The 27,478-nt window shown below is 41.7% G+C and overlaps 2 protein-coding genes across 5 annotated transcripts in view; both read right to left on the bottom strand.

Annotated features, from left to right (window-relative positions):
* LOC106572422 (protein Ycf2) lies at nucleotides 1-8,356 on the bottom strand. 3 transcript variants are annotated; one of them, XM_014146593.2, is made up of 5 exons: nucleotides 7,598-8,356; nucleotides 4,414-4,877; nucleotides 4,150-4,309; nucleotides 3,019-3,403; nucleotides 1-868 (listed from the first exon to the last, which is right to left on the bottom strand). In XM_014146593.2, the coding sequence occupies exons 1-5, from the start codon at nucleotides 7,874-7,876 to the stop codon at nucleotides 864-866; spliced, it is 1,293 nt and encodes a 430-aa protein (XP_014002068.1). In that variant the 5' UTR covers nucleotides 7,877-8,356; the 3' UTR covers nucleotides 1-863. The 3 variants fall into 3 exon arrangements, with proteins under 3 accessions (XP_014002068.1, XP_014002067.1, XP_014002069.1); XM_014146592.2 differs by having other exon boundaries at nucleotides 4,414-4,880; nucleotides 7,598-8,349; XM_014146594.2 differs by having other exon boundaries at nucleotides 4,159-4,309; nucleotides 4,414-4,880; nucleotides 7,598-8,349.
* Nucleotides 8,357-10,713: 2,357 nt separating this feature from the next.
* Nucleotides 10,714-27,478, bottom strand: part of LOC106572420 (immunoglobulin-like and fibronectin type III domain-containing protein 1) — a 41,137-nt gene continuing 24,372 nt past the window's right edge. For both annotated transcript variants that reach the window (XM_014146583.2, XM_045696175.1), the window contains 14 exons: nucleotides 21,363-21,470; nucleotides 16,842-16,949; nucleotides 15,522-15,646; nucleotides 15,286-15,427; nucleotides 14,776-15,069; nucleotides 14,203-14,499; nucleotides 13,834-14,013; nucleotides 13,595-13,723; nucleotides 13,125-13,433; nucleotides 12,877-12,962; nucleotides 12,569-12,761; nucleotides 12,038-12,334; nucleotides 11,445-11,771; nucleotides 10,714-11,323 (listed from right to left, as the gene is read on the bottom strand). In XM_014146583.2, coding sequence (XP_014002058.2) covers nucleotides 11,319-11,323; nucleotides 11,445-11,771; nucleotides 12,038-12,334; nucleotides 12,569-12,761; nucleotides 12,877-12,962; nucleotides 13,125-13,433; nucleotides 13,595-13,723; nucleotides 13,834-14,013; nucleotides 14,203-14,499; nucleotides 14,776-15,069; nucleotides 15,286-15,427; nucleotides 15,522-15,646; nucleotides 16,842-16,949; nucleotides 21,363-21,470 — 2,600 coding nt within the window. In that variant the 3' untranslated portion in view covers nucleotides 10,714-11,318. The remainder of the gene's footprint in view (nucleotides 11,324-11,444; nucleotides 11,772-12,037; nucleotides 12,335-12,568; nucleotides 12,762-12,876; nucleotides 12,963-13,124; nucleotides 13,434-13,594; nucleotides 13,724-13,833; nucleotides 14,014-14,202; nucleotides 14,500-14,775; nucleotides 15,070-15,285; nucleotides 15,428-15,521; nucleotides 15,647-16,841; nucleotides 16,950-21,362; nucleotides 21,471-27,478) is intronic.

Genomic DNA, 27,478 nt, shown 5'->3' with positions numbered 1-27,478 from the left:
TTCAGTTTAAAAATAACGGAGGAACCAGGGTTTATTTGATTAAAGATGTATGACAGAGATCTGAGATGAGCGCGGTACGTTGTGAGAGATAGAAGACGAACCCATGCCTTGGCAGTAACAGTGCACTTTGCGTATTGACAAAAGTCAAAAAGAAAAGTAAAACAAAAATAAAACTACTAGACTAACATAATCTTTAGTGAAGCTGCATGAACATTTGAGAATTTCATAGATATGGCGCTTGCTACCCCCAATGCTTTTCCTGTAGTAAGCGGTTTTGCCTGTGTAAACAAATAGGATACAGTAACTTATGTTCAGTAACTTTCGTTCTGTATCACTTATCAACATCCCAAGACACATTTCAGACAACGACAAAAGGAAAGCCCTTCTCATGTCAACAAGACAGGCACATTTTGTCTTTGTTTGATTGTGTGTGACAGTGTGTGAGTGAATGAGTGTTTTTTCTGTTGACTTTTTGTTTTCTCCCTGTCACATTGAACTCTGACGGTTAGAACTGTGCTTGCAGAAAAAGTGTGACAGTTTGGTGTACAGAAAATAATCTATAGAAATACAGCTGTGTTGTTAAAATAGATGAAGGCTTCTTTGAGGTTGGTATTGGCAGGTGAGTCCTGAATATTATTAACCATTGCCTGACCAGGTAGCCTTCTCAAACACACATTCATTGAGGTAACAATACTGATTCCAGAGAGTTGTGTGGATTCTATTGACCAGCCATTTCCCTTGGAGAGATAAACTAAATGTTTATTGCACCTCAACATCAGCAATGCCTTCCCCATTTGTCACGATGCAGACTGAACGTGTCCATTATCCTCTGTGAGTGTGGGGGCTGTCATTGCTGCTTACATTCACACTGTAATATAGAATAACATTACAGTTAACATTACAGTTATTAGACAGGTCAATGGCAATGTTCTTCACTAAAGGCCTTAGAGCTGATCAGGCAAATCAGAAAAACAACATTTCATATACACTGCTCAAAAAAATAAAGGGAACACTTAAACAACACAATGTAACTCCAAGTCAATCACACTTCTGTGAAATCAAACTGTCCACTTAGGAAGCAACACTGATTGACAATACATTTCACGTGCTGTTGTGCAAATGGCATAGACAACAGGTGGAAATTATAGGCAATTAGCAAGACACCCCCAATAAAGGAGTGGTTCTGCAGGTGGTGACCACAGACCACTTCTCAGTTCCTATGCTTCCTGGCTGATGTTTTGGTCACTTTTGAATGCTGCCGGTGCTTTCACTCTAGTGGTAGCATGAGATGGAGTCTACAACCCACACAAGTGGCTCAGGTAGTGCAGCTCATCCAGGATGGCACATCAATGCGAGCTGTGGCAAGAAAGTTTGCTGTGTCTGTCAGCGTAGTGTCCAGAGCATGGAGGCGCTACCAGGAGACAGGCCAGTACATCAGGAGACGTGGAGGAGGCCGTAGGAGGGCAACAACCCAGCAGCAGGACCACTACCTCCACCTTTGTGCAAGGAGGAGCAGGAGGAGCACTGCCAGAGCCCTGCAAAATGACCTCCAGCAGGCCACAAATGTGCATGTGTCTGCTCAAACGGTCAGAAACAGACTCCATGAGGGTGGTATGAGGGCCCGACGTCCACAGGTGGGGGTTGTGCTTACAGCCCAACACCGTGCAGGACGTTTGGCATTTGCCAGAGAACACCAAGATTGGCAAATTCGCCACTGGCGCCCTGTGCTCTTCACAGATGAAAGCAGGTTCACACTGAGCACATGTGACAGACGTGACAGTCTGGAGACGCCGTGGAGAACGTTCTGCTGCCTGCAACATCCTCCAGCATGACAGGTTTGGCGGTGGGTCAGTCATGGTGTGGGGTGGCATTTCTTTGGGGGGGCGCACAGCCCTCCATGTGCTCGCCAGAGGTAGCCTGACTGCCATTAGGCACTGAGATGAGATCCTCAGACCCCTTGTGAGACCATATGCTGGTGCGGTTGGCCCTGGGTTCCTCCTAATGCAAGACAATGCTAGACCTCATGTGGCTGGAGTGTGTCAGCAGTTCCTGCAAGAGGAAGGCATTGATGCTGGGACATCATGTCACGCTCCATCCACCAACGCCACGTTGCACCACAGACTGTCCAGGAGTTGGCGGATGCTTTAGTCCAGGTCTGGGAGGAGAGGAGATCCCTCAGGAGACCATCCGCCACCTCATCAGGAGCATGCCCAGGCGTTGTAGGGAGGTCATACAGGCACGTGGAGGCCACACACACTACTGAGCCTAATTTTGACTTGTTTTAAGGACATTACATCAAAGTTGGATCAGCCTGTAGTGTGGTTTTCCACTTTAATTTTGAGTGTGACTCCAAATCCAGACCTCCATGGGTTGATAAATTGGATTTCCATTGATTATTTTTGTGTGATTGTTGTCAGCACATTCAACTATGTAAAGAAAAAAGTATTTAATAAGATTATTTCATTCATTCAGATCTAGGATGTGTTATTTTAGTGTTCCCTTTATTTTTTTGAGCAGTGTACTATTGCCCACAACAACCTTTAGTGAGGAACATTGCTCTACCAATGAGAGAAGATATTGATACCCTAAATGGTCTGTTGTCATACTTTGTAAGTGGAGTCGGTAACACTTCACATTATATGGAGTACAGGTTACATTAATTGCACTTTGCTCCTATACCTGTGTAATAACACTGCAATTAGACTAGTAACAACATTGTATTACCACATTAGTGCTCCTCACTTGAAACAACAATTTCTGTAAGGAGGTCAGGCCAAAAGAGGTCACAGATAAATTGTAAAAGCCTTGAAATAAAGATTGATAACCTCACAGTGTGCACATAACATCAGCCTGATGAAGGGCTGACGATGACTTTGAGTTGAAATGTTGCACAATAACAATGCGAGAGCATTCATCGGTGTGCAGGGATCCATCTTTATTTCTTCGTTTTGTACCCTGCACCTTGCAGTAACTGGAGGTTTGTACTCTAGTTTGAAATGGATTTTAAGACAGACTTACATTCCTCCTCAGTAGAGGCCTCATCTTCTTCCAGTTGTTCCTCCTCTTCCTCCACGGCCTGCTCCTCCTCTTGCTCCTCTTCTGCTTCAGAATCCTCTTCTTCCGCATGCTCTTCTACATTCTCTACTGCCTGCACCTCCTCCACCACCTCCTCTGGTGCTGCCTCTGCCAAGTCCTCCTGCTCCTCCTCCACCCCCTCCTCCTCTGCAGGAGCAGACTGTTCCTCTGTGACAGCCGAATCCTCCTGTACAACAGACTTCCCATCTAAGTGAGCCGCCTCCTTCTCTTCCACCTCCTCAGCAGGAGCAGCCTGCTCCTCTTCCGCAGAAGCAGCCTCTTCCTCCACCTCCTCTGAGGGCTCATCTGCTTGACCCCCTCCTTCCAGCTGAAACATACATCATTATAGTTAGTACTTAGGGGAAGTACAGGGCCTACGGTTACTTTGTAATCACATTGATGTAATTTATTTGGCCTACATTACAGTATATGAATGGGAATACAACATTTAACCAGAATTCATCAGAGAATCCACAGCAGGCAATTAGCCTCTACACACTAATGGGTTAGCAGCAATCTCATAAAAGTTCCCCATGGGCACATGCTGGGCAAAAATAGTTACGAGAATGTGCATGCTCCTCTGTACAAAATACACCAAAACATTTCACATTAGGAACACTAATGTTTAGATGAGAAAATGTGATGAAAAGATTTTAAAAGGCATTATAAACTGGGTGGTTCAAGCCCTGAATGTTGATTGGCTGACAGCTGTGGTATATCAGACCGTATACCATAGGTATGACAAAACATTTATTTTTACTGCTCTAATTATGTTGATAACCAGTTTATAATAGCAATAAGGAACCTCGGGGGGTTTGTGGTATATGGCCAATATACCACGGCTAAGGGCTGTATCCAGGCACTCTGCGTTGCGTCGTGCTTAAGAACAGCCCTTAGCCGTGGTATATTGGCCATATACCACATACCCTCGGGCCTTACTGCTTAAATAACCTGTGACCAGTCTTAACGTACCACTATATAAGACAATTCATAAAAGGAAGTATATTTGAGGGTGACCCAGTCTCGTTCTACCACAATATTCTAAACCCTGGCATGTGTGAGACTAGGCGTTACCCGGGCGACCTGTTTCTGCACGACCTCCAGCTGAGCGTGGAGCTCAGAGTGCAGACTGTGAGCCGCTGAGTTCTGCTCCTGCAGACTTTGTTGTACTGTCACCAGCTGCCCCTCTCTGGCCTGCTGGACACTCTGAGACTGCACTGTCTCAATCAGTTCTCTGAAACACAGGTATGCACACACAGTGAAACCAACCAATACAATGGAAGATACAACAACACCAAACATTTCAAACCTCTTTCCAATTCCCAATACACTACATACCTGACACTTGTGATCTCCGCTGTACTGGCCTCCAGTTGAGCCTGGTTGGCAGACAGCTGTTCCTTCACCCCCAGGAGGTCTGATGCCTGGCCCTCCACGGTGGCGCTCAGGGTGCCCAGCAGCCCTGCCCTCTCGGCCAGGCTCCCTGTCAGGCCCTCCACGCTCTGGGCCAGCTCTGTGCTCAACCCCGCCAGGCCCTCCACCTGCAGCCGGACAGCCTCAAACTCCTCGCTCTTCCCCTTCAGCATGGCCTGCAGCTGAGTCAGCTGCTCCGTGGACACAGTGGCCTGCTGTATCTCAGCCAGCTGGGCCTTCATCTCTGTGTGCAGGGAGAGGACCTGGGCGGGCAGGTCTAAGGTCTTTAGCTGCTCAGCCATGGCCAGGGCCATGACTACCTGCTTCTGGGCCAGCGTGTAAGACTCTTCCAGGGTGTTGAGGCGAAGCTCGAAGCCACTGGAACTGTGCTGCTGCAAGGACATAAAACAGAAATAGCTCAAAGTCAGCGCATAGTGCAGCCAATAGCAAGTAAGTGAGCTCTCTTTATCAAGTATTTTACCTCTCATGCTATTCATCCTGACAGAAAACGATCTATTGGTTGAGACAGTTACAGTAAGTGGGTGTAAAGAAATGAGAACAAGATATTGACCAGGTACTGCAGTGGCTGTAGGATAATCATATGATTTAAGTAGGCCAATTTAATTCTGTCAGCAGTTTAAGTGAATCCACATCCTGGCCCCATCAGTGACAAAGTCCCACTGTGTGAAGGCTAACCTGTGATCTTATAAGTTAAGGATGGCCTCCCTTCCTGTGCCGGGGGTAATACCACTTTAATGACTCTCCCCACAGTATGAGGACAGAACACTGTGGCTGCTTTCTAGCAATACTGACACTATTCATAGGATACTAGTTCAAGCATTCACATTTTACACATTAGTAATTTAGCAGATGCACGTATCCAGAGCAATTTACAGTTAGTGCATTCATCTTAAGATAGACAACCACATATCACAGTCATAGTACGTACATTTTTCTTCAATAAAGTAGCTATCAGCAAAGTCAGAGTTAGTAAGGGGGAAAAGAGTGAAGTACGAGTGTTAGTTCACCAAAAGCTTACTTCTTCTGAATTCCTGCCTCTCAACAATATGGACTTCACCTTACTCTGCATGCAGAAAGTCTCTGACTCTGGCCTCTCAAGTGTTGCACAATCCCTAGCCTCAAATGGAATTTACTGAACTGGGGGCAAACAAACCTTCACTCATGGGTGTAACAGCTACATAGGTTACTCACTTTTTATATTTGCTGTGACCCACAAGGTCAAATTGTGGCATAGTGTGTGTATGATGAGGTCAATGTGCAAACATGTTAAAATGCTAAGGATTTTTATGTGGAAAATCACATGCCTGTATTTAGCCCTGCAACCAGTTGTTGACAGCCAACTTTTTGCCTTGTAAAAGAACTTCAACAAACGTGTGAATGCTGGTTTCTTATCTCTCAACAGTGTGTATGAAGTACCTGTAATACCTGTATGTGGGGCCATAGTTTAATACTACAAAATGACTTCTCATTGACGCAGGGTATTTTAGTATGTATAACATATGTTCCAAAGTAACTTAGAACATGCATTAAGCATGTGCAGATACTAGTGCATATACCTCCTCATCCTAATTGGGAAGTAAATTGAGCCCATAAACGGGTTCAATTAGTCTACAAATTCCCCTTGGCACTTATTGTTTTGTTTTGGAAACACTCACCCGGGTGGCCACGTCTGAATCTCTAGAACATGTTCTATGTATGATTAAAGACCAGCCAGGGAACCAGTGCAATGAAGCTGGAAAACTAATAGGAGTACATGTTACAGGGACTCACCACAAGTAAGGTCAATATCGAGTGTTGTAGCAGGCTATTTTTATCCCCATATAGACAACTGGCTTCTTTATTTGAGCCACTGCACAGTGCACACTGGAATCAGTACCATGACTATGTGAAGCATGGTTTCAAGCAGGGTCAACTGCTGTAAAACTGTAGTCGAATTGGAAGTGGAATGTGTTTATTTCAACCCGCTTATACAGTTCATCTTTTATTGAAATATGTCTATATTCTAGGGACATTTAGTGGCTTATGTTATGTACCCTAACAAACTATTGGTGCAGTCAGTGTTCCCACATTGTAGGTCAAATTTAATCCCCATTACAAATGGCAACAGCTGCATGATGTGCACCTCAACCTAGTCTCTTAGCATTTCGTCTTATTCTGTACATAAAACTGAGACACACCATTTAGTATGATGTTACATTTCGTATGGTACAGTATGTATTAATTTGTGGATGTCCATCACCATTTTCCTATAATATGTTACGAATTACAATTAGTATCATATGTTATGCATTCGAAAACGTACAATATGTTACGAATTTGCAGAACATGTATGTGATGAATTGTAGCTAGGTGGCTAGTTGGCTAACATTAGCTAGGCTAGGGGTTAGGGTTCAAGGTTAGGGTTAAGTTTAGGAGTTAGGGTAAAGGGTTAAGGTTAGGGGAAGGGTTAGCTAAAAGGGTTACGGTTAGAGTTGGGGGAAGGGTTAGCTAACATGCTAGGTAGTTGCAAAGTAGCTAAAAAGTAAGAAGTAGTTGAAAAGTTGCTAATTGCTAAAATGCTAAACGTTCGTGTTATAAGTGTTATACGTACAACCAACCGCCCTCATGTCGTTTTTGCCTTAAGTAACTATCTGTGTTATGTAACCATTCCAAACTTAACATATCATACTAAATTCTGTGTCCCTGATATACGTACAGAATAAAACGATATGCTCTGAGAGCAGGTTGCGCACCTTGACGGGGGTTAGAAATAGAATAATTTGCGACTCACTTCGGTTCAGTGTCTTGGCAGTATTACATCAGTTCAGAACTATCATATCCTATCCTGAAATTTTGCTGACAACTGCAGGCAGGCTATAGGAAGGCATATACATACCGACTGCTAGAGCTTTCCATAGTACTGAATGCAAAATAAATTTGGACGGTCGGAATAGTATTGCAATGGGTCTAAACACAGAAGGATTTTGATCACAAAAAACGTTGCACAGAATGTTATTTTGACATTTTGCTGACGCATGGAAACTTCAAAGCTTTTGTAATGCGCCTATTATTTTTCCCATGTTCTTATTACGCATGGTTAACTATTTACCTTTTCATTTGTCTGTCGAATGTCTTCCTGGGAGGACTGAAGCGTCACCATCTTCATCTGCATGCCCATGAAGTTGTCTGATAAGTAGGTTATACTTTGGTGCTGCTGGAAACAGAACCATGCCCCGGTGGCACCTCCGACCACAATCATAAGGAATAAAATGAACAATAGCACATTCCGGTTTCCACCTCGCGCCTCCGGTTCTGAAGATCCATGATTCAAATGGTTAAAGTCTTCGTGATTGTGTTTGTTCTTCTTCCCTCGGTGCTTTGCTGTCATTTTAACACAGTAGCGTAGTAGTTCCAACAGTATAATGGCCAGAGGTGGTGAAAGACCGGTGGTGGAAAGATGGATGTTTGCTCCGGTGCTGCGGTGACTTCTCCAGACACGTCTTTCTTGTATTAATTAATTGATATTACAACGCGTAAATTGGTCCTCATTCAATACCAGTACACGAAGTAGCAAAAAGAGAGAGTTCTTAGTGAAGGGGTGGTTTGGGCTGCAAATAAGAAAATAAAGAAGCGTGTGGTACCCCGTTCCAGAAAGAGAAGAGTGCGTGAGGGGCGTTTAGTGCCCGAGAGTGGCTAGTCTCGCTGTAACGTGTGCTGCTCAGTCTTACGTATTCAGTCCCTCCAGGGTTCCACGATTATTGTGTTCAAATTAGTCGCAAAATGCGAAATGCAGTGACGAGAAAAAAAGTTTGTTGACTTCTGGCTTCATTTAACGATTTTATGCGATACATGTGCGTTGATTGGTTGAAATTGCCAGCCCTCTTTTTGTAATGCGGCGATGGGTCAGTTTTGTGAGAAAAATATTGCTACGAATTGACTGTTTAATTTGCAAGTCCTTGCTTGCATAATATGCGGGGAATTGTTGATTTTGCAACTAAAACATTTTGATAGCAGAATCCTGAAGGGACTGAAAAATACAAAGTCCAAACGTGTGCCTATGGTAATGATGTACAGTGCATTCGGAAAGTATTCAGACCGCTTGACTTTATCCACGTTTTGGTTAAGTTACAGCCTTGTTCTAAAAGAAATGCATTTTTTCCCTCATCAATCTACACATAATACCCCATACTGACAAAGTGAAAACAGGTTTTAAGAAATGTTATTAAAAATAAAATGTATTACAAATAAAAAACTGAAATACGTTATTTACATAAGTATTCAGACCCTTTGCTATGAGACTCGAAAATTGAGCTCAGGTGCATCCTGTTTCCAGTGATCATCCTTGAGATGTTTCTACAACTTGATTGGAGTCCACCTGTGGTAAATTTAATTGATTGGACATTATTTGGAAAGGCACACACCTGTCTATATAAGGTCCCACAGTTGACAGTGCATGTCAGAGCAAAAACCAAGCCATGAGGTCGAAGGAATTGTCTGATCTGGGGAAGGGTACAAGAACATTTCTGCAGCATTGAAGGTCCCCAAGAACAGTGGCCTCCGTCATTCTTAAATGGAAGATGTTTGGAACCACCAAGAGTCTTAGAGCTGGCCGCCCGGCCAAACTGAGCAATTGGGGGATAAGGGCCTTGGTCATTGAGGTGACCAAGAACCTGATAGTCACTCTGACAGAGCTCCAGAGTTCCTCTGTGGAGATGGAAGAACCTTCCAGAAGGACAATCATCTCTGAAGCACTCCACCAATCAGGCCTTTATGGTAGCGTGGCCAGACAGAAGCCACTCCTCAGTAAAATGCACATGACAGCCCACTTGGAGTTAGCAAAAAAAGCACCTAAAGGACTCTCAGACCTGAGAAACAAGATTCTCTGTTCTGATGAAACCAAGACTGAACTCTTTGGCCTGAATGCCAAGCGTCACGTCTGGAGGAAACCTGGCACCATCCCTACAGTGAAGCACGGTGGTGGCAGCATCATGCTGTGGGGATGTTTTTCAGCGGCAGGGACTGGGAGACTAGTCAGGATCGAGGAAAAGATGAACAGAGCAAAGTACAGAGAGATCCTTGATGAAAACCTGCTCCAGAGCGCTCAGGACCTCAGACTGAGGCCAAGGTTCACCTTCTAACAGGACAACAACCCTAAGCACACAGCCAAGACAACGCAGGAGTGGCTTCGGGACAAGTCTCTGAATGTCCTTAAGTAGCCCAGCCAGTGCTTGAACCCGATCGAACATCTCTGGGGAGACCTGAAAATAGCTGTGCAGCGACGTTCCCATCCAACCTGACAGAGCTTGAGAGGATCTGCAGAGAAGAATGAGAGAAACTCCCCAAATACAGGTGTGTCAAGCTTGTAGCGTCATACCCAAGAAGACTCGAGGCTGTAATCGCAGCCAAAGGTGCTTCAACAAAGTACTGAGTAAAGGGTCTGAATACTTATGTAAATTTGATATTACTGTTTTTATGTTTAATACATTTGCAAAAATGTCTAAAAAAACAGTTTTTGCTTTTTCATTATGGGGTATTGTGTGTAGATTGATGAGTATCACGACTCAGGTTATGACCCAAATGCAGACACAGGAGGCAGATAGTACAGTTCTCAATAATTTATTATAACACAGGGCAAAGGGCAGGTCGAGGACAGGCAGAGGTTCGTAATCAGGTCAGAGTCAGACAGGTACAGGACGGAAGGCAGGCTCGGGGTCAGGGCAGGCAGAAAGGTCAGAACTGGGAAAACTAGGAAACAAACACTTGAGAAACAGGAAAACGGGAAAGAATGCTGGTAAGACCTGACAAGACAAGATGAACTGGCAACAGACAAACAGAGAACACAGGTATACATGCTCAGGAGATAATGGGGAAGATGGGCGAAACCTGGAGGGGGTGGAGACAAGCATAAAGACAGGTGAAACTGATCAGGGTGTGACAATGAGGGGGAAAACAATTTAATCAAGTAAATAAGGCTGTAACGTAACAAAATGTGGAAAAAGTCAAGGGGTATATGAATACTTTCCGAATGCACTGTATATAATTTTCTATGCATGCCTTAGTTCGGCACCACCATGTCATGTAGCTTCTTAATGACTGAGTAGGCAATTATCAGTATGTAGCCTAAAATATGAATGGGCTCTATAGAGGTGGGGGGGATGTGTGTTATAATTCTTCATTTTGTGTCTTTCAAAAAGCCTTTAAAAAACATTTCACAATTACAACAACTTTGCCAAACCCTTTATTTGCATTGCATCTTACAAGTGACATAGTTGAGTTCTCAAAAAAATTGACAGCACAGCTCAGTTATTTTCTGTGGTCATATTTTGTATTTCATGGGACCTACAGTAATCTGTCCACTGCATTCATGTCTATTGCCATCACTTCCACAGGCTTTACACAACACTTTCTGTATGTGTGTGTGTACACTTTCAGTCACTTTCTAGGATGTTTTTATTCGGAATGTCAACATTATTCAGTATGAAATTAGTATGTTTAACATTACAACAAAATTGGAGAGGGTTTTGGTAATCTCAAGTGATTTAGAATCAGAATTAATTTAAGTCTAGGAAACTCCAACTCCCAGGTTGGGTCAATGCCATCTCGATTCGGGTCCTTTTAGGTCGTGAAATATCCACATCAAACATAATGATCAAAAACGATCACTCTTGTCATTTTTACTTACTAGCCTCAACAAACACAGTGCATGTCTTACAAGCAGTACAGTCATGCATTTTGGAAAATAACTTAATTCAATCATATAACAAAATTGACATTTTCCACCTTGATACATAATAACGCCTCTACACACTGAAGCACTGTAAAATGTTTCTTCATTCTGTGAGCAAGAGAGAGAAAGAGAGAAACAATATTACCCTATTTTAATTACATTAAATCATATTCTAACTCACACCGAGGTACTAAACATATTTATCAGAGCAGGTCAGTGGAGTTCTCACCTCTGACTGTGAGTTTGGTGGAGGACTCGGCCCTCCCCAGGGCACTTTCTATTTGGATGTTGTACTCGCCCCAGTCTTTGGGGGTCACACGGAGTATCAGCAAGGAGCAGACACCACAGATGTTGGTGATCAAGTAGTTGGTGTTAGTGTTGAGGCTGATGTTGTTGCGGTACCAAGTGACGCGAGGCTTGGGATTTCCCTTTATGGCACAGCTCATATAGCACTCGTAGCCTTTGGGTGCTGTGTGCTGTCTCAGTGGCACAAGGAAGGCTGGAGCGGTCCGCAAATCACACGTTTTGTAGGCTGGCATGTTTACCACAAATTTGTCTAGAGAAGAAACATGGCAGAAAGGTAAAATGCTCATCTTACATGTCATGTAATGCTTAAGTTAAAATGGCAGCATTTTATAAAGGGTTCATAGATTGTTCATACATTTGTAATAAACCGTTATAATAGCACATTAGTACTTGTCAAATGTTGAGCTTAATGACTGCTATTGATTATACTGTTATTAGTACCTGTCTATCCATAAAAGCTGATTTATATGACTTATTTATATGGCAAAGTATCTCTCTCTGCCTGGCTTCTAATACCTTTCCTCCTCTCGCTTCCCCAAGTGGGAGACTCAGACGGAGCAGACATGCCCATGTCATTCTTGGCGTAGACCCTGAAGTGGTACTCCCTGCCAGGCATAATGTTACAAGCCGTGAACTTGTTGTTGAAGAGCCTGTCGGCCACCGTGCTCCATGAGCCTTTGGTGGAGTCCCGTTTAGACACAGAGTAGTGAAGGTGGTCGTCACGCTTCTCATCAGGGGATGGCTCCCAAATCACAGTCACAGTGCTTGGGACGTTCTCCTCAAGTTCTACTGGTCCTGGAGGCTTGGGATCATCTACAGCCAGAGTCAGAGATGATAGTCAGTAGGATGTTACACTTCGGGAGGCCATTCTATCATTAGGTGGTAATTGTTGTTCATTCACTTATGGCCGATGTTCATTGTGACTGCTGATATTTAAAATACTTTCTTTGTGAGTGCGGGCCCTGGCTGTCTTTTTCATCTTGTGCAAGTTCCAATCCCTTCTCAGTCTGAAACACACTAGGAGAGCTTTACTGTATGTAACTGTACCTGTAACCCTGACCTCCACGCTGAAGCTCTCCTGGCCCACTAGATTTTTGACCACTATGGTGTAGATCCCTGAATCAGAGCGCTCAGAGGAAGTGATCAGAAGTTGAGATGACGATTCAGAGTTGGAGATATTGACCCGCTTCAGCAAAGGAACATCGTCCTTCAGCCACGTGACTTCTGGCCATGGGGATGCCTGTTAATAACAAGATGATTAAAACATAATCAGGATTTAAAACATCAAGATAGCATGCATTGCACATGCTCTTAAAGCATATGCCAATTACCAGTTTCACCTCTTACCCTCTTACCTCAAAGTTTAAGAGGATCCTGACAGAATTTCCAGCTCTCACCACCACGAAACTCTTCATCTTATTATCGGTGAAGCATGGTCTCACTGAAAAACAGTGACAAAAATAAATGAGGACATTTGAAACTCATCATATGTAAGTCTTATTTACGTAGGCTTATAAGGACTCTTGGGAGATTATCCCCAATGTAGGCTAAAACAGACAAACAATCCAACACTATTCCCAATGAAAGCATCATCGTCACCCACCAGGTGGAGGCATGGCCAGGATATAGTTGTCCAGATCCTGGGGCACTCCTTCTCCTCCGTCATTGATAGCGATCACCCTGACCCAGTACATGGCCATGGCCTTCAGGCTTTTCACAGTGAAAGTGGTCAAGATGATGGGGGTGACGTTACAGCGGGTCCAGTCTATGCACTCAGCCTGCCTGACCTCTATAAAATACCCTTTGGCCTCATCCTGGACCCCCACTTCCTCTGTGGGTTTGTTCCAGGACAGGGAGAGGGCGGTGTAGGATGTGTCTGCCACTTTCAGATCTTCCACTTTCCCTGGGGGATCTAAAACAAACACATAATCGTAAATCTAATGGCCATACATCATTGACTTCAAACAAATTAACAGTAGAAACAAGCACCTAAATAAACAGTTATTTCAGAAAATATGATGTTTTATTATAGTTTTACATGTTGCTCACACTTTGAAAGGATGTATGACTTACTCTTTGGGTCCTTTGCGAAAATAAACTCTGAAGGGGAACTGGGCTCGCTGAGTCCAGAGACGTTGATAGCATAAACTCTGAACTCATATTCGTTCCCTGCTACAACATCTGTCACTGCACGTTTCTTTTCTAGTAGTGAGGAGAAACAGAATCAGTCATAGAAAGTCCAATACAATTGAATTCACAAAACCAAAGAAGCTGTGGTATACTAACGCCCCTAATTCACTAAAAGAAGAGACCTTGGATAGGCTCATCTGTAGGGTTGACAGGACTCCAAAGATTACTCCCCTTCTTGCGTTTTTCCAAGTTGTAGCCCAGGATGCGAGACCCGCCAGTGTCGGTCGGGGTAGACCATGTCAGGTTGATGCAGTTGTTAAAAGCACTAGCCACTTTTGGTGGGGCAGGGCTGCTAGGAAAGGCTGAGATATTTCAGGGAAATTATGTAACATTTCATGTTTGGGTAACACTTTTCAAAATGTTCTGTCATAATACCCAAATAAGGTTATCGTAAGCACAACTTTTGAAGTAGATTCTAATGACAACATATAACAACTTACGTGACATTGTTGATATCCACTATAAACCTACTAAACCTACAACTAGCTCACCCAAGGTGCCAGCTGTGAGGTCATCAGTCTCCATCATGTCACTGACGCCCTCCTCGGTGACCACCCTGATACGATAGCAATACTTCCTGCCGTGTTCCACGTCGTTATCCTTGTATTCGGGCACGCCAGGGATGTCCCCCAGCTTCTTCCAAGTGTTGCGGCCAACTTGCTGGCGCTCCAGGTTGTAGTTTATTACTGGGCAGCCACCGTCGTCCTTTGGAGCTCTCCATTTGATATGAATACAAGAGGCTGTGCTCTCGAGGACCTCCACAGGGCCCTGGGGCGGGGTGGGTTTGTCTACCAGATCAGACAGAGAGAGAGAGGTCACATTACCCTAGCCAAAACATTTACATTTACGTCATTTAGCAGACGCTCTTATCCAGAGCGACTTACAAATTGGTGCATTCACCTTATGATATCCAGTCTGCAGTCATGTCTCTGCATTGTAATTTAAGAGAGAGAACTGACTGAGATACACCTGAATATCTCTGAACAATGATTGAACTGAGACAGTTCTTACCTTGAATTCTTGAATTGAACTAATTCTAACATTGGTTCCATTTCTCAACTCACCGAGGACGATGAGTCTTGAGATAGCCTCCATGGTACCATGTTCGTTCTTGAGCTTGATCTTGATCTCTCCAGTGTCTTTGCGCTGGCACTTGCTGAGGAGCAGGCGGCTTTGGGTGAAGGATTTCTCTATCTTGGTGGTGTTATCGTCCAGGAGCTCCTCTCCTTTTCTATACCACTGGATCTTCATGGGCTCGCGGCCCACAAAGGGCAGTTTGAACGTGGTGCTATTCCCCACTTTGACTATGACCGGCTGACAGAACGCAGACAGGTCATCAGGGTCAAACCTGGGAGGGTCTGAATAGGACACAGATCATGCAATGTAACTGACAATTGACTCAACTGCAATTATGTTATTTTTTTAATCTGAATACTAAAAGTGGATATAACTTTTTTCAAATGCATAATGATTTTATAATTTGAGTATTGTGAAATGGCTACTTAAATTATGTTGAGACAGTGTAGACATTGCATTGTACATATAATCAAAATTAATGCATTTCGTTTTCTAACCTTCCACATTCAGCATTGCCTCAGTTTTACGTCCGTCTGCCTCAAAGCGGTATTTTCCAGAGTCTTCCTCCTGACAACGGTTGATGACCAGCTTGTGGCTTGCACCATCTCTGGACATTATGTGTCCATCGTCTGCTGTCAACTGTCAGGAAAGATATATATTATAATTTATCTTAAGATATTATCAAATAAAAATAAATCTGGGGGTGAGCATGACAAAGATAATTCAGTCTAACCTTCTTGCTATCTCTGTACCAGGCCCCTTCACAATTATCACTGCTCAGCTTACACATCAGTTCAGCAGGCTGGCCGATGAGGGCATGGACATTTGACAACCCGCTTACAAACTGAACTCCTGGATCTGGCATACACAACAGCAAACAATTAGGGACTTAAGACTGGTTTTATTACATTTGGATCAGACATACTTACCAGATGTGATGTTAACATCTAATGCCATTTTGTAGTGCTCTGAATAAATTATTATTTGGGCTGTCTTGAGTAGGATAATGGTTAGACCAGATGATGTACAGTTGAAGTCGGAAGTTTACATACACTTAGGTTGGAGTCACTAAAACTCGTTTTTCAACCACTCCACACATTCCTTGTTAACAAAGTATAGTTTTGGCAAGTCAGTTAGGACATCTACTTTGTGCATAACACAAGTCATTTTTCCAACAATTGTTTACAGACCAACAATTTCACTGTATTGGATTTTCCCATGATGTTAAGCAAAGAGGCACTGAGTTTGAAGGTAGGCCCTGAAATACATCCACAGGTACACCTCCAATTGACTCAAATTATGTTAATTAGCCTTTCAGACGGTTGTAAAGCCATGACATCATTTTCGGGAATTTTCCAGGCACTGTCAACTTATTGTATGTAAACTTCTGACCCGCTGAAATTGTGATACAGTGAATTATAAGTGAAATAATCTGTCTGTAAACAATTGTTGGAAACTTGTGTCATGCACAAAGTAGATGTCCTAACCAACTTGCAAAAACTACAGTTTGTTAACATGATTTTTGTGGAATGGTTGAAAAACGAGTTTTAATGACTCCAACCTAAGTGTATGTAAACTTCTGACTTCATCTATAAATTACAATAATGCACACAAATGCACAAGAATTTCTATGGCATCAGATCTTCTTTTTTTAAGATACCAGTAATTAGAAGTTAATTTCCTTAGCTCCATCTACAGTATAGTTAGAAGAGTTCTATGGAACATAGAAGAGTTTCATAGAACATCTGCCCAGAAGAACACATTGCATGGAAAATTCTATTGTTGTTATTATAGGTCTACATAAATCCATTCTCAAAAATGAACATACCATTGGTTACTTTGAGATGTGCACATACAGTATGGTAAGAGATGAGATTCAACATTCCCCTTTAAGGTACATGTATCTTCTCAGTATCATCTCTTGTCAGTGTAACAGATGACCCTATTACAACAGTATCATATTTCTCCAGTAATTTCCCAAACTTGAGTGATACTCATGTGAATGCCATCTCCTCCATGCAGTCAGTACATGACGTTACGTGTGGTCTCTTACCAATCACTGTGTCCTTCAGCAGTGGGCCTTGCCTTGTGCGCTCTGAACGCTTGCCAGACGCATCAGTGTACTCCTCAGTTTCTCCTGTACCACTTTGAGCATTGGGATCTGTGATTTGGCCATAAAATAATGAAAACATTGCAAGCAATTTCCAAAATTACTTAGCATTTTGTTAAATTATGAAAGGAAACCATCAGCTGTAAGGTTAGGGTTGGAGGAAAGCATTACATTTATTGTGAATAGAACACAAAAAGCATGACAGAGATACAAAAACACACAACACAAAAAGCCACTCTGTGAGATCAGGGATTTTATATACTGTATAAATATAGAGTACCAGTAAAACGTTTGGACACACCTACTCATTCAAGGGTTTTTCTTTATTTTTACCAAATAGGGCTATCTCCTGCATACCACCCATACCTTTTCACAACACAACTGATGGCTCAAACGCATTAAGAAGGAAAGAATGAAAGAGTGTTTAAAGCTGTCATCAAGAAAAAGGTTGGCTACTTTGAAGAATCTAAAATCTAAAATATATTTAGATTTTTTCAACACTTTATTGGTTGTTGCATGGTATCATGTATGTTATTTCATAGTTTTGATGTCTTCACTATTATTCTACAATGTGGAAAATAGTAAAAATAAAGAAAAACCCTTGAATGAGTAGGTGTGTCCAAAGTTTTTATTGGTAATGTACATATACCCTTGATAAAGATGAGCAAACGTGACTGTTTAAAATAAATAATACAAATACTGATCTATATTGTATGCTGCAAAAAATAGGGACATTCTATTTTTTTATACTAACAATTGCTCAGAGAAAGAGATTTGGTCACACTTTATTTGGGTTATACTGTCAACAAACTACCTGTTGATAAGCAACTGCTTGCTAAGGTTAGGGTTAGGTTAGGTTTAGAATAAGGGTTAAGCTTAGAGTTAGGGTTAGGGAGGTTAAGGGTTAAGTTTAGGTTTAGGATAAGGGTTAAGGTTTGGGCTAGGGTTAGGGTAAGTTGAAATGTTATTGATAGTCTGTAGATAATCTGTAGAGCAGGGATAATCAACTAGATTCAGCCACGGGGCAATTGTGGTCTTGAGCGGATGGTAAGATGGCAGGAACATAATTACAAATAATTTGAAGACTGCAAATTGACCGCAAGAAGCCCAAACAGATATAATATTGAACTAAAACATAATAATTTCAAACCTTGCTTACATTTGTGTAAGATCACATATACAGTGCCTTCGGAAAGTATTCAGACCCCATGACATTGTTCACATTTTGTTAGGTTACAGCCTTATTCTAAAATCGATTAAATCTACACACAACACTCCATAATGACAAAGCAAAAACTGTTTTTAGAAATGTTTGTTTATATAAAAAAATATAAAAACTGAAATATCACTCTTACATAAGTATTCAGAACCTTTACTCAGTACTTCGTTGAAGCACCTTTGGCTGTAATTACAGCCTCGAGTCTTCTTGGGTATAACGCTACAAACAAGGCACAACTGTATTTGGGGAGTTTCTCCCATTCTTCTCTGAAGATCCTCTCAAGCTCTGTCAGGTTGGATGGGGAGTGTTACTGCAGAGCTATTTTCAGTTCTCTCCAGAGATGTTCGATCGGGTTCAAGTACGGGCTCTGGCCGGCCCACTCAAGGACATTCAGAAACTTGTCCCAAAGCTACTCCTGCTTTCTCTTGGCTGTGTGCTTAGGGTTGTTGTCCTGTTGGAAAGTGAACCTTCACCTCAGTCTGAGGTCCTGAGCGCCCTGGAGCAGGTTTTCATCAAGGATTTCTCTGTACTTTGCTCTGTTCATCTTTCACTCGATCCTGACTAGTCTCCCAGTCCCTGCCGCTGAAAAACATCCCACAGCATGATACTGCCACAGCAATGCTTCACCGTAGGGATGGTGCCAGGTTTTCTCCAGAAGTGACAAATCTTGATTCTCATGGCCTGAGAGTCTTTAGGTGCCTTTTGGCAAACTCCAAGCGGGCTGTCATGTGCCCTTTACTGAGGAGTGGCTTCTGTCTGGCCACTCTACCATAAAGGCCTGATTGGTGGAGTGGCCAGAGATGGTTGTCAGGGATGGTTGTCTTTCTGGAACGTTCTCCCATCTCCACAAAGGAACTTTGAAGCTCAGACCATCGGGGTGTTGGTCACCTCCCTGACCAAAGCCCTTCTCCCCCGATTGATCAGTTTGGCCGGGTGGCCAGCTCTAGCAAGAGTCTTGGTGGTTCCAAACTTCATCCATTTAAGATTGATGGAGGCCACTGTGTTCTTGGGGACCTTCAATGGGACAGAACATTTTTCATACCCTTTCCCAGATCTGTGCCTCGACACAATCCTGTTTCTGAGCTCTACAGACAATTCCTTCAACCTCATGGCTTGATTTCTGCTCTGACATGCACTGTGAACTTTGTGACCTGATATAGACAGGTGTGCCTTTCCAAATAATGTCCAATCAATTAAATTTACCACAGGTGGACCCCAATCAAGATGTGGAAACATCTCAAGGATGATCAATGGAAACAGGATGCACCTGAGCTCAATTTCTAGTCTCACAGCAAAGGGTCTGAATACTTATATAAATTGCATTTACTTTTTACCTTTATTTAACTAGGCAAGTCATTTAAGAACAAATTCTTATTTTCAATGATGGCCTAGGAACAGTGGGTTAACTGCCTTATTCACGGGCAGAACGACAGGGGATTCGATCTTGCAACCTTTCGGTTACTAGTCCAACGCTCTAACCACTAGGCTACCTGCCGCCCCAGGTAAATAAGGTATTTAAGTTTTATATTTTTAACCCGTTTGCAAAAATAAATAAAAAACAGTTTTTGCTTTGTCATTATGGGGTATTGTGTGTAGATTGCTGAGTATTTAAAAAAAAATGTAATACATTTTTGATTAAGGCTGTAATGTAACAAAATCCGCAAAAAGTCAAGGGGTCTGAATACTTTTTGAAGGCACTGTGTCTCTCTATTATGCATGGGAATACTTTGGAACAGATTTTCCAAATTAAAATCACTTTATAAAGATGATTTGCTGGTGTCTTTAGTCTTATGTCCAACAATAAAAAATACAAATATTTTTTCAGCACTTTCAGCAATTTGTTCTTAAATAAAATCATCCACTGGACAAATTCGGCTCGCGGGCCTCAAGTTGGGGAACCCTGCTGTAGAGCATCTACATACAAACTATCCAAAAAAAGTGTTACCCAATACTCTAGAACCATCCCTTTGTGAGGACAATGACACCAAACTTTTTTCTAAATTGTTTTATGAGATTGGAGAACATGTTGGGAGGGATCTTAGACCATACTTCCATACAGAATCTTTCCAGATCCTTGATATCCTTTGTGTCCTCTTATGGACTGCCCTCTTCAATTCAAACCACAGGTTTTCAATGGGGTTCGAGTCTGGAGACTGATAAGTCCATTGCAAAATGTTTAATTTGTGGTCAATTAAGCATTTCTTTGTGGATTTTGATTAGTACTTGGGGTTATTGTTTTGCTGGAAGATCTACTTGCAGCACAATGTCAGCCTCCTTGCAGAGGCAACAAGGTTTTTGGCTAAAATGTCCTGGTACTTGGCAAAGTTCATGATGCCATTGCCCCAGGACCAATGGATGCAAAATAGCCCCATAACATCAAAGATCGACCACCATATTTTAACGTAAGTATGAGGTACTTTTCTGCATATGCTTTTGTTTTTCAACACCAAACCCACCACTGGTGTGCGTGGCCAAGGAGCTCTAGTTTCATGTCATCTGACCATAGCGCCACCTGGAGTTTGATAAATGGCATTGGCATTTGGATTGGATCCAGTGCTATGGTCATATGACATGAAAATTGAGCTCTTTGGCCACATATACCAGCGGTGGATTTTGTCGTAGATAAAGACTCATTATCATTATCCTTGCATGGGGATGGTGCTGGAGTATTGAAAACAGGACATCCTATTATTACTTGTTCAACAAAATCTTTCTCTGAGAAATTGTTTTAGTATAAAAATATAAAATGTCCCTTTTTTTTGCATGCAATATAGCTCAGTATTTGTATTATTTATTTTATACAGTCATTTTTGCTCATCTTTATCAAGAGTGCCAATAATTATGGACCTGACCGTACATATACTGTATAAATAAGCCCCACCAGGTAAAATTTTGTTAGAAGAGTTCTATGGAACATAGAAGAGTTTCATAGAACATCTGCCCAGAAGAACACATTGCATGGAAAATTCTATTGATGTTATTATAGGACTACATAAATCCATTCTCAAAAATGAACATACCATTGGTTACTTTGAGATGTGCACATACAGTATGGTAAGAGATGAGATTCAACATTCCCCTTTAAGGTACATGTATCTTCTCAGTATCATCTCTTGTCAGTGTAACAGATGACCCTGTTACAACAGTATCATATTTCTCCAGTAATTTCCCAAACTTGAGTGATACTCATGTGAATGCCATCTCCTCCATGCAGTCAGTACATGACGTTACGTGTGGTCTCTTACCAATCACTGTGTCCTTCAGCAGTGGGCCTTGCCTTGTGCACTCTGAACGCTTGCCAGATGCATCAGTGTACTCCTCAGTTTCTCCTGTACCACTTTGCCCATTGGGATCTGTGATTTGGCCGTAAAATAATGAAAACATTGCAAGCAATTTCCAAAATGTTATTTTGTTAAATCTGAAATTAACCCATCAGCTGTAGGCTTGGAGTTCTTAAAATGGTCTTGACATGGAGATACTGTTTCCATGGTTTGTTTTACAATGATTTGTTAAATATTTGGAAATCAAGGAAGCTTTCAATGTCTTTTGAATAGAACACAAAAAGCATGGCTGCGATAACCAAACACACAACACAACAAGCCTCTCTATGTGATTAGGGATTATATCTCCATATACACTGAGTGTACAACACATTAGGATCACCTTCCTAAATATTGAGTTGCACTGCCCTCCCTCTTCTGCTTTGCCCATTCACCCTCTGAATGGCCCACATAGACAATCCATGTCTCAATTGTCTCAAAGCTTAAAATTCCTTCTTTAACCTGTCTCGGCCCCTTCGTCCACACTGATTTAAGAGGATTTAACAAGTGACATCAATAAGGGATCTTAGCTTTCCATCTGGATTCGCCTCGTCAGTTTATGTCATGGAAAGAGGTGTTCCTAATGTTTTATACACTCAGTGTATAGACACTACATGACCAAAAGTATGCGGACACCTGCTCGTCAAACCTCTCATTCCAAAATCATGGAGTTGGTCCCCCCTTTGTTGCTATAACATCCTCCACTCTTCTAGGAAGGCTTTCCACTAGATGTTGAAACATTTCTGTGGGGATTTGCTTCCATTCAGCCACAAGAGCATTAGTGAGGTTGGGCACTGATGTTGGGCAATTAGGCATGGCTCGCAACTGGCGTTCCAATTCATCCCAAAGGTGTTCGATGGGATTCAGGTCAGGGCTCTGTGCAGGCCAGTCAAGTTATTCCCAACCGATCTCGACAAACCATTTCTCAATGGACCTCGCTTTGTGCACGAGGGCATTGTAATGTCGAAACAGAAAAGGGCCTTCCCCAAACTGTTGCCACAAAGTTGGAAGCACAGAATAGTCTAGAATGTCATTGTATGCTGTAGTGATAAGATTTCCCTTCACTGGAAATAAGGGCCTAGCCTGAACCATGAAAAACAGCCCCAGACCATTATTCCTCCACCACCTTTACAGTTGGTACTATGCATTGGGGCAAGTAGCGTTCTCCTGGCATCCACCAAACTTAGATTCTTCCGACGGACTGCCAGATGGTGAAGCGTGATTCATCACTCCAGAGAACGTGTTTCCAGGCTTGTATGTGGCTGCTCGGCCATGGAAACCCATTTTATGAAGCTATGAAGTTATGAAGTTGCTTCCAGAGGCAGTTTGGAACTCGGTCGTGAGTGTTGCAACCAAGGACAGACAATTTTTACGCGCTACACGCTTCAGCAATCGGCAGTCCCATTCCGTGAGCTTGTGTGGCCTACCACTTCACGGGTGAGCTGTTGTTGCTCCCAGATGTTTCCACTTCACAATAATTGCACTTACAGTTGACCAGGGCAGCTCTAGCAGGGCAAAAATTTCACGAACTGGCTTGTTGAAAGTCACAGAGCTCTTCAGTAAGGCCATTTTACTGCCAATGTTTGTCTATGGAGATTGCATGGCTGTGTGCTCGATTTATACACCTGTAAGCAACTGGTGTGGCTGAAATAGCCAAATCTACTAATTTGAAGGGTTGTCCACATACTTTTGTGTGTATATATATAGATACAGTACCAGTCAAAAGTTTGGACACACCAACTCATTCCAGGGTTTTTCTTTATTTTGACTATTTTCTACATTGTAGAATAATAGGAAAGAAATCAAAACGATGAAATAAAACATCTGGAATTATGTCACCAAAAAAGTGTTAAACAAATCAAAATATATTTTATATTTGAGATTCTTCAGAGTAGCCACCCTTTGCCTTGATGACAGCTTTGCACATTCTTGGCATTCTCTCAACCAGCTTCATGAGGTAGTCACCTGGAATGCATTTCAATTAACAGGTGTGCCTTGTTAAAAGTTAATTGGTGGAATTTCTTTCCTTCTTAATGCGTTTGAGCCAATCAGTTGTGTTGTGACAAGGTAGGGGTAGTATACAGAAGATAGCGCTATCTGGTAAAAGACCAAGTCCATATTATGGCAAGAACAGCTCAAATAAGCAAAGAGAGACGACAGTCCATCATTACTTTAAGACATGAAAGTCAGTCAATGCGAAAATGTTCAAGAACTTCGAAAGTTTCTTCAAGTGCAGTTGCAAAAACCATCATGCGCTATGATGAAACTGGCTCTCATTAGGGCCGCCACAGGAAAGGAAGACCCAGAGTTACCTCTGCTGCAGAGGATAAGTTCATTAGTGTTAACTGCACCTCAGATTCCAGCGCAAATAAATGCTTCACAGAGTTCAAGTAACAGACACATCTCAACATCAACTGTTCAGAGGAGACTTGAATCAGGCCTTTGTGGTCGAATTGCTTCAAAGCAAACCACTACTACAGAACACCAATAAGAAGAAGAGACTTGCTTGGGCCAAGAAACACGAGCAATGGACATTAGACCGGTGGAAATCTGTCCTTTGGTCTGATGAGTCCAAACGTGAGATTTTTGGTTACAACCGCCGTGTCTTTGTGAGAAGCAGAGTAGGTGAACGGATGATCTCTGCATGTGTAATTCCCACCGTGAAGCGTGGAGGAGGAGGTGTGATGGTACTTTGCTGGTGACACTGTCTGTGATTTATTTAGAATTCAAGGCACACTTAACCAGCATGGCTACCACAGCATTCTGCAGCGATATGCCATCCCATCTTGTTTGCGTTTAGTGGGACTATCACTTGTTTTTCAACAGGACAATGACCCAACACACCTCCAGGCTGTGTAAGGGCTATTTGACCAAGAAGGAGAGTGATGGAGTGCTGCATCAGATGACCTGGCCTGCACAATCACCTGACCTCAACCCAATTGAGATGGTTTGGGAAGACTTGGACCGCAGAGTGAAGGAATAGCAGCCAACAAGTGCTCAGCATATGTGGGAACTCAAGACTGTTGGAAAAGCATTCCAGGTGAAGCTGGTTGGGAGAATGCCAAGAGTGTGCAAAGCTGTCATCAAGGCAAAGGGTGGCTACTTTGGTTACTACATGATTCCATGTGTTATTTCATAGTTTTGATGTCTTCACTATTGTTCTACAATGTAGAAAATAGTAAAAATAAAGAAAAACCCTTAAATGAGTAGGTGTGTGAAACTTTTGACTGGTACTGTACATAGATATATAGCTATATACATATATATTTAAGCCCCATCATGTAACATTTTGTCAGAAGAGTTCTATGGAACATAGACGTTTCATAGAACATCTCCCCAGAATAACACATCACAAGGAAGATACTGTGGATGTTATCATAGGACTATGGAAATCTATTCCAGAAAGTGATCATACTATTGGTTATTCTTAAATCTTTTCCTAGTAATTTCCCAAACTTGAATGACATTTGTCACTCATGTTAAAGCCATCGCTATCTCCTTCATTCAGTCAGTGCATGACGTCACGTGTATGACATCACGCATGGTCTCTTACCAATCACTGTGTCTTTCAGCAGTGGGCCTTGCCTTGTGCGCACTGAACGCTTGCCAGCCGCATCAATGTACTCTTCAGTTTCTCCTGTCCCACTTTTCGCATTGGGATCTGTTGTTTGGCCGTAAAATAATAAAATCCTTGATGGCACTTTCCACAATCACTTTTCATTTGATTGAATATGAAAATAAACCATCCGCTTTATGATTGTAATGGAAACAGTGACGAGACAGAGCAACAATGAACAATACATGACAAAATAACCACATATGTACACAGATTAATAGAACAAAAACACACTCAGACATATTATTGTGAACAAAACATACATTGGGACATACAAGCAGACCAGTAACACTTTACATTAAGGCGTACTTAAAATGATTTCTGAAGGGGTTTATAAGTAGTTTATAAAGAGTAAATTATATCTTTAATGTTTATGTTTTTACAAACCACTTATAAACCCATTTTAAATCCTTTTAGGTAAGTATTCGTTAATGTGAAGTGTTACCAACAAACACTGTTCTACACATATGAACAAACTTGAACATGTCACAAAGACATAAAGCAGAAAGTTGTGGACAGACAAACATGTTTGACCAATTGTTTGCAAGAGAGGTCATTCTAAGTAATACTTTGTCTTCTAATCTGAATTTGGATAAGAACAGATGTTGTGTTGGTGTCTATTGACGTCTTTTCATGATGAACATATCCTCAACCATGCTGTTGGCATGGAGATTCTGGTATCAGAGTTATTGGAATGGTCTTGCCATGCAGATACTGTTTCCATGGTTTGTTTCACAAATATTTGTTGAATATTTGAAAATCAAGGACGCTTTCAAAGTCTTATGAATAGAACACAAAAAGCATGACAGAAATACACAAACACACAACACAACAAGCCTCTACAGGATTCAGGGATTAGATATATTTTTGTATTATTGTAGATATGTAAAGTTTAGTTCGAGTTTTATGGAACATAGAAAAGTTTCATAGATATTCCATTGAAGATACTACTGATGTCAGAGGACTGCATACTGTACATCCATTCTCAAAAATAAACAGACATGGATTATTTTGAGATACTGTATGTATGATTAGATTCAACATTCCCCTTGAATGAACATTTCAGTATCATCTCGTCAGTATCATACTTCTCCAAGTCATTTCCCAAACTTGAGTTATATTTGTAGGAACGTCATGTCCTTCGTGCAGTCAGTACACAATGTCACATGTGATCTCTTACCAATCACACTGTCTTTCAGCAGAAGGCCTTGTCTTGTGCGCTCTGAACACTTAGCAGACTCATCAGTGAAGTAAGTTTCTCCTGTCCCCATTTTCGCATTGGGATCTGTGGTTTGGCCTTAAAGTTAGAATAATCCTGCTGACACTTTTCATAATTACTTTTTGTTTGGGTAAATATAAAACGAAACAATCCATTCATTCCTTGATTGTAATGGTAACGACGACAAGATAGATCAACAAATACAAATATATGACAAAACTGCCATATATGCAGGTTAATTAAACAAATACACAGTCAGACATATTATTGTGAACAAAATATGCACTGGGACATACAAATAAACCAGTAAGGCTTTACATTTAGGCATACTTAAAAGGATTTATATAGGGCTTGACAAGTAGTTTATAAACCGTTAATTAGTAGTTTACATAGAAAGTTTATGATTCTGTAATACAGTTATAACACAATGGTTATTTTGGTACTGGCCAAATAATGAGCTAATATATGACTGCAATGTTATTTATTATTATTGTGAGTAAAGCCAGTGCTGTCATATAAGCTCAGTATTTGGCTAGCAGATAACTGAGAAGCACAATTTCCACCAATGTGTCATTAGTGTTTATTACAGATTTATAAACTAACTACTTAAAAACCTTTTAAAATACCTTAAGATAAGTATTCCTTAACCTGTTCAACTTTGACACCCTCTGGTGGCATTTTCTAAACTACACAATATTGTATACTACATGCTTAGTACTGTTAGAAAGGTAATAACTGTGGGATTCCAATTGTCAAATGTTGGAGAATAATACATTTGAAAGTCTAGGTTTTTTTCATAAATGTCACCAATTACTGTTCCAAAAGGATAAATAGGAACACAGCCATTTCAAAAGTGCAGGGCTTGTGCAATGTAATTTTTCATCTTAAAGGAATAATTAGTCGTCTTATTGGAATGCTATACATATGAGGAGAAAGCTGAAGCCTCTACCTATCCATTGATGTAAATATATCCCCTGTCTGATTCCCAGTTCGTCCACTAGATAGCAGTAGGTGATCACAAGACGTCTCTTGGCCTCTTGAAATCAGTTGCGTCTGGTTTGGGTAGTGTGTCACTGTGCCAAAATGGCCGAACGGATTTTCAAGCCTGACATATTAAAATGACCCAAGCAATCACGGCTTTCAGGAATAAGACAAACAGGTGAGGAAACTTCAAACTTATTTTCCCATTCACTTTTCCTATTGTAA

The sequence above is a fragment of the Salmo salar genome, chromosome ssa15, assembly GCF_905237065.1.
Source record: "Salmo salar chromosome ssa15, Ssal_v3.1, whole genome shotgun sequence".
Classification (NCBI taxonomy): domain Eukaryota; kingdom Metazoa; phylum Chordata; class Actinopteri; order Salmoniformes; family Salmonidae; genus Salmo; species Salmo salar.
This window is presented reverse-complemented; position numbering and strand designations above follow the sequence as displayed.

Excerpts from the sequence above, each read along its gene's own strand:
- LOC106572422 (XM_014146592.2), bottom strand. The coding sequence starts at position 7,876 with ATGACAGCAAAGCACCGAGGGAAGAAGAACAAACACAATCACGAAGAC. Across the intron at positions 4,310-4,413 it reads GCGGAGATCACAAGTGTCAG|AGAACTGATTGAGACAGTGC; the intron begins GTATGTAGTGTA and ends CCTGTGTTTCAG. Across the intron at positions 3,404-4,149 it reads TGCAGAAACAGGTCGCCCGG|CTGGAAGGAGGGGGTCAAGC; the intron begins GTAACGCCTAGT and ends TGTATGTTTCAG.